General features: G+C 41.6%; 1 protein-coding gene across 1 annotated transcript in view; it reads right to left on the bottom strand.

The window, feature by feature from the left end:
* The window catches only part of LOC123515625 (putative neural-cadherin 2), a 361,909-nt gene that overhangs the window by 47,735 nt on the left and 296,674 nt on the right, over window positions 1–17,500 (bottom strand). Inside the window, exons 10-12 of the mRNA XM_045274424.1 lie at window positions 15,414–15,590; window positions 14,879–15,278; window positions 1–35 (exon numbers count right to left, since the gene is read on the bottom strand). The exon at window positions 1–35 is cut by the window's left edge and continues 168 nt beyond it. Coding sequence (XP_045130359.1) covers window positions 1–35; window positions 14,879–15,278; window positions 15,414–15,590 — 612 coding nt within the window. The remainder of the gene's footprint in view (window positions 36–14,878; window positions 15,279–15,413; window positions 15,591–17,500) is intronic.

Here is a 17,500-nt window from a genome sequence, read left to right as displayed (position 1 = left end):
CCATATCTCCGCCCCACCACGTCCACTGTCCAGGCCTGAGAGAGAGAGAGAGAGAGAGAGAGAGAGAGAGAGAGAGAGAGAGAGAGAGAGAGAGAGAGAGAGAGAGAGACATTTGAAACATTTGAAACATTTATTTATAGCAATTAGCTATATAAACATACAAGTATGTATTTGCTTTCATGTAGAATTATATACTGTAGGTACATATATAGCTAAAGCTAGCCTATATAAAGCATAGCTTTTTAGGCATGAAAAAAAATATCCTTAAAAATATTAAACAATCTGGCTGGGGCAACAATATCTATTACTGTAATGCTGACATTATTATAACTATATATAATATCCTAGTATTAGATTCATATATTACACAAAAGATAATTAAGATTCGTTTATTACTTAAGACAATAAAAAGAATGGATGACTATTCATAGGAGGTGTACAATTTGTTCATGTATACAGACATACAGACATTCCAATTTTACATATAAATACAATATATGAGCAGACATACACATGCTAAGATATACTAATTTAATAATTTCATATACATAATTCATTTGTAGGATAGTTTAGCTTTACAAACATGTTGGATCTCAGCTAGTATTCGGGAGTGAATTGAGTTTTACTTATATGCTGGCTTAATGAGGCAGGACAGAAAAGTAAGTTAGTTAATATGTCATTATGATATTGTGTTTCAATCGGCTTTTGAATGTGTTGAGGGAAGGAGCGTCTTGAATTTCTTTGGGAATAGTATTCCAAGTTACAGGACCCAAATAAGTTGTTGAATGTTGAAATTTTGATAAACGATGAATAGGAAAGCTAAGGTTGTTGCGGTGACGGGTACTATAATTATGAGATGGGAGGAGGTCACGCATTTCATTCTTATTCTTATACATAAGTTTAGCTATTTCCATTTTTGTTATATCATCCAGTTTTAAGATTTTTGTTTCTTTGAATAGTGAATTAGTATGTGCTAAATAATCACTGTTAGTAATAATTCTTACTATTTTTTGAGTAATAATCTTAAAGGGTTAGATAGGTGGTGTATGTTGTACACCAAATGGGATTACAGTAAGTAAGTAGTGGATAAATGTGTGCATAGTATATTGATTTTAGTACATTAGAAGGCATGATATCTTTTATTTGATATAGTAAGGCAATGTGTCTTGATATTTTTTGTGTAAGATTATGTATGTGATGTTTAAATAATAATGAATCATCATAATCGACACCAAGAAATCGTATTCTATTTGTTTTAGAAATAATTTCATTGTTGATTTTCAAATTTATCAAATGAGGTGTTTTTGTAGTAGTGAATAACATAAAGTAGGTTTTTCAGTATTAATTGTTAATCTGTTGCATAGACACCACTGGTAAAGTTTTTAAGTTCATGATTCGCATTCACTACAAGCTCATTTTGGTTTGGACCTGTTAAATAAAGTATCATGTCATCGGCAAACAAGATGTTTTTAGTTTCAGAGAAAAGATCAGAAATGTCATTGATATATATCAGAAATAAAATTGGACCTAGAACGCTTCCTTGAGGTACACCAAGGTTTACAGGGGTAGTAGGTGATTTTTCACCACTAAACACAACATAGTGATGTCTGTCTGTTAGGTAATCCTTAAACCAAGAAAGTAATGTGCCCCTGATTCCATAGTGATGCATTTTGTTAATAAGGATCTTATGATTAACTGTGTCAAAAGCTTTAGCAAAATCTATAAAGATGGATAATACATGGAATTTTTTGTCAATTGCAGAAAGTATATCATTAGAAAATGCGTTTAAGGCTTTAAATGTACTGCAGTTCCGTCTAAACCCATATTGAGAAGAATTTAATATATTTTTAGTTTCAAGATAATCAATTAAATAAACCTTCATTAACGTTTCAAATATTTTAGAGAAAATGTTAAGTTGTGATATTGGTCTATAGTTTTAATGTCGTTATCGGGGCCAGACTTGTGGATAGGAGTAATTTTGCAGTCTTCAATAGTGATGGAAACGTTCCAGTTGCAACTGATTGATTAAATAGTATAGTCAAAGGAATTGAGAAGAGTTGAGCATTTCTTTTAATAACAATGGGTGATATATCATTAATACCTGAGTTTTTGTTATTTAGGGACTGAATTACTTTAGTCACATCAAAGGTAGTCACAATAGGGCACATCATAGAATTTAGAAAGTTACCTTTAAGGTAGTCTTTCGGGTCTTTATTTGTATATGGAAGTCTTCTGTCAAGTTCAGGTGCAATAGTGGAAAAATATCTACTAAAGGCTTCTGCTATATCTGAGGAATCGGTTAATAATGAATTATTATAATGCAAAGACTTATTGTTATTTGCTTTATTTGTATTTCCTTTTAATTCATTAATTGCTTGCCAAATCTTTTGGTATTATTACGGAAATTTGTAAAAACTTGGAAATAATGGTTCTTTTTTGCAGTCCTGATAATTTGGGTTAGATGAATTCTATAGTGTTTGAAAGTCTCATGAGATACTGTTCCAAGATTATACATTTTAAATAAGTTACATTTATGTTTAATGGACTTTAGTATTCCACTTGTAAGCCAGGCATTATTAAGTCTTTTATCAGTAACAAATTTAGATTTAATTGGGAAACTCTGATTATAACATTCGTATAGTTTTTTTTATAAAATAGATTAAAGTTGTTGTTAGTATTTTCCATAGTTAGCAGTTCTTCCCAGTTTATTTTGCGTAGCTCATTGGTAAAAAGAATATGATTATTGGCACTAAAATTTCTAAATTTTATCTCTTGTTTTTTATTGGGTTTAGATTGCTGATTGATATTAATGAAAATGGGAAGGTGGTCTGATATACAGCAGTGAAGGATTCCTGAGAATGAGTGAGGTGTGAAATTTGACCAGATTTGATCTAGTAGCGAGGGCTGACCTAGAACAGGAGTATCCGGAAATCGTGTAGGTCTGGATATGTGGGGGAAATAATTTAGTGTTTGCATGGTATTAAGGAAAAAGTTTGTAGGAATGTGGATAGAATGCTCCAATAAATTTATGTTAAAGTCTCCTATAATTAATGATTTGTTACGTCTGAAGATGAGAGAGAGAGAGAGAGAGAGAGAGAGAGAGAGAGAGAGAGAGAGAGAGAGAGAGAGAGAGAGAGAGAGAGAGAGAGAGAGAGAGAGAGAGAGAGAGAGAGAGAGAGAGAGAGAGAGAGAGAGAGATTCAGATTCAGATTCAGTACTTTTATTCACAAGTAGAACATGTGAAAAAGACAAAGACTTAGCTTGTCTTGGCAAATATCAGTTACATTCGTGTTACACAATGGTTGCTGAGATAAGTTAAATAATATTATACAATATTAGAGATGATATCAATGCAGTTAAGAAAATATATGGATGAGATTACTTTATCTATCAATTGCACAGAAGTCAGGGTGGGAGCTAAGTGTTCGTGGAAGAATATTTACAAAATGAGCTGCCAGCTCAGCAAGTGTAGGTAAATGCACTGGACATTTTTCCCTTAAGGGGTTTACTATTGCACAGTCACGCAAGTAGTGTTCAAGTGTGTGTCCTTCGTGTTGTCCACACAGTCTGCATTGTTTTCACTGTCTGGTGTGGCAATTCCAATTTGCCACTTGTAGGGTACCCTAAGCGTATTCTTGCTCGTACCACTTCGCACAGCCTGGTCACTCCCGGAGGGTCTGTTGGCGCGCGTCGCCCTCCGCCTCACACACAGCTCCTTGCCAGCGGCCGCTCGCACTGTTTCCAAGTCGGGCTTCTCTTGCTTGTTGCAGTCTCCTGGTCTCCGCATGTTTTCTGATGCGTGTCAGCAGCTGTCGCACCTCTGTAGGGATATGATGGCTCACCTCTGGCTCCTGAGCACCTTGTCTCGCCAGTGTGTCGGCCACTTCATTCCCCGGATGCCAACATGAGAGGAATCCAGTTAACTACGACACTCCGTCCTCTGGCTTGAATTTCTTGGGCTGTGGTGTGTATGTTGTGTGTTTGGTTTGTGTTTTCATTGTTTTCGGCTTTCAAGCAGTGGATGGCAGTCATGGAGTCTGTGTGTATGATCACATTGTAGTTGTGTGAGGTGTTTGCGTGGTGTAAGGCGATGTGTATGGCTGCCAACTCGGTCTGTGTGGACGAGGAGAAGTCCGTGGTTCTGACGGCTGATGTGGTGGTGGTGGTGGTGGTAGGTGTGGGCGTCTCGCCGGCGTTCCTCATAACACAGACGAACGCGGCGCCAGCCCTACCAGTCCTTGGATCAGCGGAGCCGTCTGTGTAGTATTCAGCCGCGTCAGGGAGGCGGGCCGTGTTGATGGTGTGCAGGCCGTGTTGTCGCAGCTCGGCCGTCATAGTGTCCTGCTTCCTGCATCGTGGGGGGTTGATGGTGATTTGCAGAGGTGCCGGTGTCCATGGGGAGTGCATGTGCGCCATGGTGGATGGTGGCTGCTTGCACATCCTCCCATGTTATGTTGAAATCTCTGAGGTTATTAGCTGCCTGGACAACCCATTTGGCCTGGCCACGGCGGCCTTGAAGGTGTTGATGGAGGCTTGTGAGCGCGTGGTCAGGATGGTCCCTTGTGCATGTCTTGACTGTGAAAGACGCATTCATGTATTTTATTCTGTCTGTCACTGTTGGCATTTGTGTCTCTGCTCGCAGGTTGTCTGTCTTCGTCCACTTCGGTGCGCCGAGAGCAACTCTCAAGGCTTCATTTTGTGTTGCTTCTAGGGCGGCAGCGTCTCCGGCGGCGATGGTGAGAAGGACAGGACTTGCATAATCTATCAGCGAGCGCACCAAGGCTTTGTATGCGGCGAGGATGACGGCGCCTGAGGCTCCCATGCCTCTCCATGACAGGGCTCGTAGTAGTCTGATCCTGGGACGGCATTTCTCCTTAAGATGTTGCACCTCGGCCTTGCTGGTGCCATTCCGAGATACGACAACGCCGAGGTACCTGTGAGTGGCCACCCAGTCAATTTCTTGACCCTGGAGGCGGAGTTTGGTCTGGGGCATGCGGCGGGTCTTTGCCATGGCTTTGGTCTTGCTGTGCGATATAGTGAAGCCAATTGTATCGCATTTGTTCGCCAGGATGTCGAGTGAGGCTTGCATCTTGGTGACAGAGTCTTTCTCGGTGGTCTGCAGAACAATGTCGTCTGCGTAGCCGATGTGTTGTGTGCCCGCGGGGTATGGGAGTGTTGCCAACACGTTCATCAACACATTGAAGAGGGTGGGGCTCATGACGCTTCCCTGTGGCGTGCCATTTTCTAAAGTGTGGTAGTGTGAGGCATGACCTTGAAATATGACGCGGGCTCGTCTGTTCGTCAGGTACTGTTTTATCCACGTGAGCAGCTTTCCTTTGACGCCCAGCTTGGTGAGTTCGTGGAGGATGACCGTCGGCTGCGCCCTATCAAAGGCTTTCTCGATGTCAATGAACACTTCGGTTTTCGCCTTTGCATTTGATGTGTAGTTGACCAGGCAGTTTGCAGTACTTCTGTTTTGAACGAAGCCATTTATTCCTGCGTCAAATTTTCCTATTTTGTACTGAAGTCGACGTAGGAGAATTCTTTCCATCATTTTGCAGATGGTGGAGGTGAGGCTGATAGGTCTAAATTTACACTGGTCGTTGTGCTTCGGTATGGGAATGATGTTGGCCGTTGTCCATTCTTCAGGCACCTCTCCATGCGTCAGCGACATGTTGAACAGTCGGAGCAGGGGATCACCCGCCACGTCACACACATGATTCAGCATGGAGTATGTGATGCCATCCTCTCCTGGGGCCGTGTCCTTGCTGGATTTGCGTGCTCGCAGAAGCTCCTCCCGCGTTACCTGGTGGTCAGTATCATCGGGGAGGTGTGTCGCGGCTGTGACACTGACGAGTCGCGCGGGGTCGAGTGTGGCCTTGTTGTCTCGCAGATGTTGTGGGAGGTTGGTAGTAGCAGACCTGTCACGGTACTCCATGATTAAGTCCTCTGCTTTCCCGGCTGGGTCAGGGTGTGCTGGTGGGCGTGCGTGTTTACCCCTGACATTGTTAATTTTCTTCCAGGCTGCGGTCATGCCGGTGGAGCGGCTGAGGGTTGCCATAGACGTAAGCCATTTTTCCTCGCGTATTTTATTTAATTGTTCTCTTGCATATATGTTCCACTCCTGTAAGTTTGCTTTATCATCCTCATTCTTCGTAGACTGGTACACCTTGGTTAGCTGGCGAGTCATTCTAGTGAGCAGCTTAACTCTGTCATCGTAATACCAGCAGTATTTCTTGTTAGGGTTGTACTTTTTCATTCCTCTGGTTGGCATGGAGGCATCAGCTGCGTCTTGAATGGCTCTTGTGAGGTCACTTGCAAACTGTTGTGTCGACTCAGGGACTTTGTAATCTGCATACCAGGTGTTGAGTGTATGCGTGAATTTCCCCAGTCCGCCTTGTGAGTCAACCATTTTTTCCTGTTAATAATGCAGTCAGGTTGTAGATTAACAGGAGTGACATTTCTTGAGCCCAATGGTCACTCAGAAGCTCTGGGACTCCTTCCACATCCATATTCTGGCCGTCCCCGTTCACCATTATAGTGAGGTCCAGCCTGCCTCCTGCTATGTGTGTAGGTCGCGGCTCACCGTGATGCACGGCTGCCGCGGCAAAGTCCTCCAGTACCTGCGTGATGTGTCGTCCTCGCTGGTTCACGTTACCGTCCCCCCACGGCTCAAGGAGGGGGTGGTGGGCATTAAAGTCACCACTCAGGAGTGTTGGTGTCGTGTTCGGGTCTTCTAGTAGGGCAGCAGGTCTAGAGTTGATCTCTGTCGGCAGTACACATTGTAGATATTGAGCTTGTATGTGCGGCCGAGGTGCAGCGTGACGCACAGAGTGTCCACCTGCTCACCTAGGTTGTGAGGGTTCTCTGTCAGGGCGGCTGGAATGTCTTTTCTCACTAGGGTTACGAGGCCTCGTGATCCTCCTTGTCGGTACGGTTGATAAAAGACTTGGTAGCGTCTGCCAAGTCTTACGGTGGTTGCGTCGGTCACTAAACTTTCCTGCAGAAGGACAACGGCCATGTTGTGAGCATTTATATATTGTGAGAGATTACTGGCTTTGCTCACTAAGCCATAGATATTCCACTGTAGGACGGTTAACTGGGTGATGGTGTTCTGTTTTCTCGCTCCTGTGATCGGTGTTGTCGGGGCGTCTGGCGGGGCTTGGGCGGCTGGCTGGGCGGGGTCGGCTCGGTTGTCAGTTGTTTCGTCTGGTCTTCGCAGGTGTCCATCGCCTCCATTTCCTGTCTCGCGGGCTGTTGGTGCTCCTTCACGGCTGTCTGCTTCGGCGTGGGGGTCACTGTTGCAGTTTTGGATGTGGCGGCTACAGTGGCCTCCGTCACATCGCGCGGCTCGTCTCGATGTTGTTTCGGTTTTGTCCCCGTGACATTTTGAAGGAGCTGAGCCATCATGGCTCTCATGCTTGATATTTCCGATTCCATATTTTTCATGGACGTTGCCATTTGTTGGCGGAGTTCTCGATTTTCTTTTTGAAGAGCTGCTTGTGAATCCCAGAGTTGTTTTACCTCTTGGCGAAGGATCTTCACTTCCTCCTCCAACTTGCTCGTGATGTGAGAGACGTGTGTGCTGTTTTGTGATTGTGGGGTACGGGGTGGCTTCATCTGTGGGGGCAGGGGGGCAGGGTGGGTGGGAGGTTGGCCTGGCATTTGTAGTCGCGGGGGTGAGGCAGCTCCTCTTGTAAGGCTTGAGAGGCAGGTGGGTGTGGGGGCGGTCCTGTGCTTGGGATGCGGGAGGCTTGGTAGGATGGGGTGGCTGTGGATGGTGGGGTTGACCCGACGGCTGGTGAGCTGGAGGGTGGGTAGGGCGGAGGAACGGGTGTGAGGTGATGGTGGTGGTGGCGACGGTGTCAGGTGGGAGAGGCGAGGGTGGGTCGCTGAGGAGGGATGCTGGTGACCTGACTGCAGGTGTTCGGCCGGGGGTAGGGGTGGGTAGGCCTCGGATGTGAGAGGGGGCGGTGAAGGTAGGGCAGCTGCGGTCGTTGGCGTGTCTCGCGGAAAGGTGGTGACAGGTCTCCTGGGACACTTCGGGCTCCATGCGTGATGCTCCTGGGAGCAGTTTGGACATTTGGACACAATTGCTTCTCCTTTTGTGAGTTTCTCTTTGCAAACTTTCGTGTCGTGACCTTCTGAACAGAAACCGCACCTCACCCTCTTGTCGCACTCCCACGCCCTGTGTCCCCACTCCTGGCACTTCCCACAGAAGGTTGGCTTGCCTATATACCTCTCCACCCTCAGAGGCCGAATACCTGGCAGATGCAGTTGTGTGGGGGGCTCGCCCTCCCACAGCACCGTCACTTGATTCCTGGGCGTCTTCATGTCTCGATGATAGTTCCTCTCCGCCTTTAGCACTGAAGGAAGATTCTCTATAAAGGTCAGCGGCAGGAAGGACGGGTAGTTGCGAATCATGAGTTTGGTTCTTTGATTTTCTGATGTTATTTCCGTCAACTTCATGATGCCGCCATCGTATGGATGTCCTATTTCCGTGAGGAATTTTACTGTGTCCTTGTCCTTCGTGACTGCTATGACTGTTTTGGCGGTCAGGCGCGGCGTCACAGACAAGTTGCGATGCTTGTCCGCGACCTCCGCTAGCCATATCATCCTGTCCGTCGGGGAGACGCCCTTCGGGAAGTGAAGGCGGTAGCACGTGTCTTTCGGCTGCTGGCATGATGATTGGGAAGCACCAGCTTCTTGATTCCCGGCTGTTCTGCTTTTCTTTTTTGTTATTAACTAGCTGAAATCCATCATTGTCCTCCATGTTATCAGCAGCCTCCCATGTGCTGCGTCGTTTTACAGATTTACCATGTTGCGATTCCGTATCGGAACATTCACTACACTCGGAAATTATATGTTCACTTTCAGGATTAACGTTCGAGTTTTCACTGAATTCTGGCATCACTCACCACCACTAGGCAGTGGGATGATAAAGCACGATACACTTGACTAGAGATACACACAACCCTCTGCCACAAACTCAGAATGGAAACATAGAGCACTGTTATACCTCTGGGGGACAGAGCGGAACCTCACTCCCTCCCTCGCTGCTAAAAGGCAACTGAGAGAGAGAGAGAGAGAGAGAGAGAGAGAGAGAGAGAGAGAGAGAGAGAGAGAGAGAGAGAGAGAGAGAGATGCTTTCGGTCGAATTAATGTTGGGCTAAGTTTGCTGTTGGGGCAAATTAATGTTGGAAAATGTTGTGTGTGTGTGTGTGTGTGTGTGTGTGTGTGTGTGTGTGTGTGTTGTCATAAGTGCTCTATGCAAGTCCTCTGAACACGAAAAGTTATTAAATTGAAGAAAAATCTGTAAAACTCTTTACAGCATTTTGAAAGGAAACGTTTATCCAATGTATATTGAATCTCTCTCTCTCTCTCTCTCTCTCTCACACACACACACACACACACACACACACACACACACACACACACACACACACACACACACACACACACACACACACACACACACACACACACACACACACACACACACACACACACACACACACACACACACACACACACACACACACACACACACACACACACACACACACACACACACACACACACACACACACACTCACACACAATGTTCTCCAAATTTTTCAATGTTTTTATATCCAGCCACAAATTTAGAAATTGAAAAATGTATTAAGGCATTTAAAACATCCTCCTGTGGATATGATGAAATTTCCCCACTTGTTATGAAACGGACAGTAAGTGACATAATCATTCCATTGACCCACATAGTGAATCAAACATTAAGGACAGGAGTCTTCCCTGAGGCACTGAAAAAAGCCAAAGTTATACCTTTGCTCAAATCAGGTAATAGATCAGATATGAAAAATTACAGACCAATCTCTAAACTTCCCGCCTTCAGTAAAGTCTTTGAAAAGTTATTAATGCACGCCTTATTAAATATCTTGAAGATAATAATCTACTCACAGACTATCAACATGGGTTTAGGGCACGTCGTTCCACAGAAACTGCTATTTTTCAGTTCACCTCTAATGTGTATCACTTCCTAGAGGAAAACAATATTTAATAGGAGTATTTTGGACTTATCCAAAGCTTTCGATACTTTGAATCACAAAATTTTGCTAAACAAACTGAACCACTATGGCGTTAGAGGTATTCCTCTAAAACTAATTGAAAATTACTTGAGCAATAGGTTACAATCTGTATATTGCAATTTCACACATTCTTCCTTCAGGGCAATTAACAAGGGTGTACCGCAAGGTTCTATATTAGGACCAACTCTTTTCCTCATTTATATAAATGATATTGTCAATGTTAGTTCCAAATTCAAATACACTATATATGCTGATGATACAAATTTACTGTTAAACAACTCAAATATTAACAATCTTCACACAGATTTGGCTACAGAATTAAGAAAAATTTATCATTGGACTAAAATAAATAGTTTGAGCTTAAATATTGCAAAAACAAATTACATACTGTTCCAAAATCGCTCTGTACATCATGAGTTTCCCCCTGTTACTATTGCAGGAAACACATTGAACAGAGTAGAATTCACTAAATTTTTGGGTGTCTATATAGATGAAAATATTAATTGGAATAAACAGATTTCTTTTGTTACAAATAAATTATCAAGGATGTGTGGTATTTTGTTTAGAGTTCGTAATAGTCTCACAATTGAATCACTCACTAGTATTTATTACACCCTCTGTTATCCCCACCTTACCTATTGCGTAGCAATCTGGGCGTGTACTTGGCAGTCTTTCATTAAGAAAATAACTATTGCTCAAAATAAAATATTTAGATGTGTTTTTCATTTGAATAGGTTTGAATCAACACGCAACATATATAATGAACAAAATTTTCTTACTTTTTCAAATATTCATAAACATTTCCTATTGTTAAGTATTTATAAGTACTTTACACAATATTCTGGAGCTCAACCTTTCAAATTGGTACAGACATCATACAATATTCGGGGTAATAATGTCAATCTCATGTTCCCGCAATTCAGAACGACTCTTTTTAAACATAGTGTATTATGCTCCGGTCCACAAATATGGAATTCATTACTTTTTCAATTAAAAACACTTCTTTATAATGATAACTTGTCCACTTTAAAAAAATCTTTGAAGACATACTTGTATAACTGCCAAAATACATGATATTCTAAATTTAACATTTAAATGCAAAACAAACATTTCTATCTAAGATTTTCCCTTCCTCTTTGCCTTTACCATGTATAACAAACAGATTTTTATAGCTGTATTTTCTAATGTGGTATTGTAGTATGCGGTGTTAATTTCCTTTTGTGTTATGTTTAGTCTTATTTTCTTTCATTTACTGGTATTATAATTATAGCATTGTGTTATTAACAGGATTATTATTATTATTATTATTATTATTATTATTATTATTATATATTATTATTATTATTATTATTATTATTATTATTATTATTATTATTATTATTATTATTATTATTATTATTATTATTATTATTATTATTATTATTATTATTATTATTATTATTATTATCATTATTATTATTGTTATCGTTATGATTATTATTATTGTAATTATTATTATTATTATTATTATTATTATTATTATTATTATTATTATTATTATTATTATTATTATTATTACTATTATTATTTGTAGTGATGGTAATGGTAGTAATGGTATTACTGTTATTATTATTATTATTTTCATTATTATTATTATCATTGATCATTTTTGCATTTGCAGTATGTTTATTGTGATTTGCTTAGCTTAGCTTTATTCTTGTCATTATTAGATATGGTTGTTATTATTACTATTCTAGTTACCTAAATCATTCTTTAGGCAATTTACCTAAAATATTGCCAATTGGTGTTGGTGTAAACAATAATCATAGTTATGTACATAAATGTGACTGTCGGGAAGCTTCGGCTTGACAGTCTCTGCCATTTTTTTTTCTTTTGTAAATATGCCTTTCTCAAATGTATTTATGCTAATGGGCAATAAACCTTTACTTACTTACTTAATTAGACACACACACACACACACACACACACACACACACACACACACACTATTGTTAAATGGTGAAAAATTAACCCAAGTCCACACTACCAAGTTTCTCGGTGTTAAAGTTGATGAAAATTTAAAATGGAAAATACTCGTACAGATAAATGACGTTTGCCTAAAGTTATCAAAAATAACTGGCATCTTATAAAGAATTCGTCATAATTTAACAAAGAAAGCTAAAAATAAGTATATACTATACTCTTTTTTATCCACACTTTACATATTGTGTTTAGTTATGGACGAGTACTTGGCCTTCATTCCTAAATGAATTAACCATCTCACAAAATAAAATTTTTCAATTCATTTTCTATAAAATGAAATGTGATTCAACAGATGAAATATACCATTCTAGAAAAGTTTTGAAAGTGTCTTCAATACATAAATAGTTCACTCTGTTATTGATTTTTAAAACAATTGGTTCTCATTCAGTGTTCAAACTTAGAAAGCATTCCTGAAATACTAAAAGTAATAATGTAAACTTATCATTACCTGTATCAAGGAGTAAACTGTTAAAAAATAGTGTTATAATTTTTGGTCAAAATTTTTTTAATAGTCTTCCTCAGGATATAAAAGTCCTGCTTAGGGGGGAAATTCGTTAATTTGGTCAAAAAAATTGAAAAATTGGAAACTTGGTAGTTGGGTTCGTCTCTGGAGAGGGAAGCTATGGCCGAAGTTGCCAGGCGCATAACGCACTGCTTACCTGGTAATGGCGGGTTTAAAGGGCCAGCCCTTTAAATATCCAAGCGCGCACACGCCCCTTTTTCTTCTAGTCTTTGTTTTGCTTGTATTTATTTCCTTTTTTGAGCTGTTTTATTTTATTTTTTTTGCGTGATGTACTTGTACGACAGTTTAGGATCAGGCAGTGCGGGTGAGGAAGATGCTAAATCCTCAGTACCGATTGATACAGCCTTAGGAAGTGTGCGTGCCTGCAGCCTACCTGTTGATCGTACTTTACACGTGTTGAGTCCCCAAATTGTGACAATGCCACGTGTAAGTGGTAAAAGAAAGACTCAGGTTGAAACAGCCCGCCAGAAAGCCTTGAAAAGGTGGAAAGAGAAGAAAGTGAGGAGCCTGAGACACGTGGTGGTAGTACTGGCGAGGCTTCCACCTCCGCCGCCACCACCCCTGCCACTCCCGACCCTCACGTGTCTGCTGCAAGCTACAGGCATAGTCTCCTGCCACCAGAGGAGAGTGAAGTTCACCAAACTAGTGAGGATAGTGCCTTGTTAGTGATATCATTACAAAGACTGCAAACAATTTTCAATTTGGTGAAATGTGAATGTGGCAACGGAATCACCGCAAAAGTGACAAGTTATTTGTTTGATTGTACTATAAATCTTCGGTGTGACAAATGTGACAGTGTTGTTCACCATTCAGAACCTATCAGTGATATGTTATATATTCTAATATGATAATAACGGGACCAGGAGCCTGTAAGGCTGACAGGCAAGTGAGAGCTCACCATTCAGAGAGGCTATATAGACGACATTCCCATGATGTAACATGGCCTGAAACTATCTAAACAGCCAATACCAGCCTCCAAACAGTTGTCAAGGGATTATGTAAGTACATATCTGAGTTTGGTACATATTGGAGTGAGTTATGTGGGGGTTTTGAAGATGTTCACAGAAAAATGCGTTTTTCTCGACTTTCAGTTTTTCAGCATATATTGTTGAATAACTTTTTCAGTAATTGGTCAATTTCAAAACTTTCTGCAGCAAAATGATCAACAACCTCATCTTAACAAATGCCAGCATGATAATGCATGAACTCACTCAAATAAATTTACAACAGGCTTATAAACTCAAATTTTTTTATGAAAAAAAGGTAACAATTTGGCGTGTAATGAAATTTTTATAACATAGGTTATGTGTATGCCGATGCTGACATTTATTTGTTGTTATGTATATTATATGTGGTTAAGAGGAAATTGCCACACTGTTATTAGTTTTGATTTTATAATGGTATTTTGAATTATTTTCTTATCGCCGAAAAAATATTTATTGAAAAAAAACTATGCCACATTTCTGTACCAAATTAACACTGAAGATGTACACCATAAACGTACACCTTGTGTATAAATATTATTGAATTCAGTGAAAAAATAGGAATGGGAGAGCCAAAAAACCGATATTGATATCGAGTCATCGAATTTCCACCTTAGAGGAAGTATTCTAATTAAATTTCTAAAGGAAATAAAAAGTTATCGGTTATATGTACAAACCTAGGTACACTGTAATTACTCATGAATATGGTAGAATAATGTTTTCATTGTAATTCTCATGATGGTGGAACTCCTGCTGATTTTTTACTTACATTTTAAGTTTTATTAAGTTTACCCATTTACCTTGATCGAGAAATTGTACTCATTACTATTGTAGTCCTACATTACATTGCATTAGCAAAGTTTTCTAATGCATGTTCACCTTGCCATAATTTGTTATTTAATTTAATTCTTAAAATCTGTCTGTTTTAGGAGTTACGACTCGACAGACTATGCCAAGCTATTTGTTTGTTATGGCTTCATAGGTCTGTAATGTAAATAATGGCAATAAATTTACTTTACTTTACACAGATACACATTCACAAATACACACACACACACACACACACACACACACACACACACACACACACACACACACACACACACACACACACACACACACACACACACACACCTGTCTCCTGACTGACGCACAAGGAGCACATACAGAAGTGTGTGCCGTGTGTGGCTGAGTGGAGTGGATCGGGTGGATGGAAGGGTGCGAATGTAGGGAAGGGGGGGTCAAGGCATGGTACCAATACTCACGTGGGTCAAATTTAAGACTGATGAGGGAGAGGACGAGGGGCGTGTTGGTGGGCGCCAGAGAGAGAAAGAAGGGCGGTCCGTGACCCAGAGCCCACACGTCAGGATCGGTCATTCTGAGCACGCCCAACTTGGTTGGTGGATCACCCTCTGTGACATGCAAGAGTGTGGGCTGTAGGAGAAGCGGAGGGCAGTCGTTGACATCAGTGACGGTGATGGTGAGTGTGGCGGTAGCAGAGAGCGACGGGCTGCCTCTGTCCACGGCCACCACCAGCACCTCACCCTCCTCTCCGCCTGGAGCTTCTCTGTCCAGCTGCCGCACTAGACTGACGCTTCCGTCCCCATCCACAGCAAGGGCATCCCAGCCGCCCTCCAGCCTGTAGTCCACGCCCTGCCTGCTGCCCTGCGACCGGGACCATGCCACCGAGAGATAGAGTAACAGTTCAGGCGATTTCTCAGCACACCAATAACTCCAGATATCAGAAAAACAGCGGTAACACTCCATACAACACAGGGCATGTCGCGCTTCGCAACTCACCGCGTCAGGATCGTGGGCGTTCAGTGTGGCCAACGGCGTGCCAGGGGCGGCGTCTTCCTTCACAGTAACGTGGGCGTGTGGGCGAGAGAACAAGGGTGGGTTGTCGTTCACGTCAAGCAGCCTCACCGTGACCCAGGCAGAGTCCACGTGCTGCAGGTCCTCCCACCCCTGGGGACCCTGCAGGGAGAGAGACCACCCTAGAAGAGGCCTCCATCAATCTAAACACTCGCCTCAGTGGGAAGGAATGTAACCAGTGTAAAAGTAATTTCTCTCTCTCTCTCTCTCTCTCTCTCTCTCTCTCTCTCTCTCTCTCTCTCTCTCTCTCTGTATTGCTCTCTCGCTCTCTCCCTAGCTTGCTCACTCTAGCTCTCTTGCTCTAACGCTCTCTTGCTCTCTCGTTCTATCACTCTCTTGCTCTCTCTCTTGCTCTCTCGCTCTATCGTTCTCTTGTTGTCTTGCTTGCTCTCTCTCTCTCTCTCTCTCTCTCTCTCTCTCTCTCTCTCTCTCTCTCTCAGCCTCAAGAGCAGACGGTGTTGTCAAAATAACGCGTAGGAGTCCGGCAAAGAAGATACAACAGAAAAACACGAAAAGCGGAAGAACTGTCTCACTATCGAACTCGTTAATGCAAGGTCTCTTTTAGGTAACATCACAAAGGTAAAACTCCTAGTCATTAATCGAAATATTGATGTACTTTGCATTATTGAAACTTGGCTCCTCCCTCAGATCCCGGACAATTAATTCCACATCCCAGGCTATAAAGTGTATCGGTGCGACAAGAGTTAAGCGAGTGGTGTGTGTGTGTACTTTTTTTTTTCTTTTTATTTATACCATGTGGACTTTTCACGGGAATTTATGGGCTAAAGGGGATAGTTTTTGTGGTACCTCCTATCTCAAGGCCCACCCTCTAGGAAATATCTGCCCCGAGTGAGGAAGCCCAACCTACACTCGGACCGTGGACAGGACGAATTTCGAACCCGTGCGCTTTGAGACCCCTCGGACCCCAAAGCACGCATGGTTCCACTGTACCACTCCCGCACTACAAAAGTTATCACTAGTAAGGATGACAAGCCTGTTGGAGTGAAAGACGTGTGGTTAAGTATTCAGTGCAGGAAATTACCTTCTGTTATTGTAGGGAGTGTGTACCGTTACCCTAAGGCATCCCAGGAATCTTTTGAATACTAACTAAACAATACCTTACGGAATATGTGTCTAAAAAGTAAGTGTTTGTATATGTTAGGTGATCTCAATGATGATCTACTTACTAATGGAAATAAGGTCAGCTCAGTACTTCGCATGAACAAACTACATCAGGTAATTGACAAAACCACTCGCGTAACACCACAAACAGCCACCATACTAGACGTTATAGTGACAAACAGACGTGACACAATCTTACATAAGGACGTAGTGCCAAGCGTTACTGCTGACCATGATCTCATCACCACAACAGTCAATATTAGCAAGCCTAAACGTGCAGCAATGACGATAAACTTCCGTTACATGGGGTGTATACAATAAAGATGACCTTTGCAATGCCATATCAAGCTATTAATCTGAACTCAATAAGATTTATCTCTCAGATGACATCGACACTCAGGTTAATATATTGTCGTCAGTATTTACTCGCTGTCTTGATGAATGCATCCTAGTTACATGTACTAAGATAAATAAATCTTTCGCCTCGTGGTTGGACACTGAGATTCGCTCATCCATGGCTACTCGCAACGCTCTTCAGACACGCCTTAAATATGATAGATGCAACATTGAACTTCAGGAGTAATACACACAAGAACGCAACCGAGTAAAATTTCTATTACAAAACGCTGAACGTGACTATTACAAAAGAGAGTTCGAGAGCTGTCGAGGTGATTTATCAGCAACTTGGAGACTAGTGAGAAATATTGTGCCTAGCAAAAAAAATATCAGTAATAATTACGGACACACTGATGACATAGTGAAGACTGAGGAACTAAATGAAGCTTTTGCTAATGTTGGGAAGCGTACGTATGAGAAGACAAAGAATTGAATAATATAAATGGAGAACAAAATATACTAAATCATGATGACATTGTTCACGAACAGCTGTT

Source organism: Portunus trituberculatus, chromosome 39, assembly GCF_017591435.1.
Source record: "Portunus trituberculatus isolate SZX2019 chromosome 39, ASM1759143v1, whole genome shotgun sequence".
NCBI lineage: Eukaryota > Metazoa > Arthropoda > Malacostraca > Decapoda > Portunidae > Portunus > Portunus trituberculatus.
This window is presented reverse-complemented; position numbering and strand designations above follow the sequence as displayed.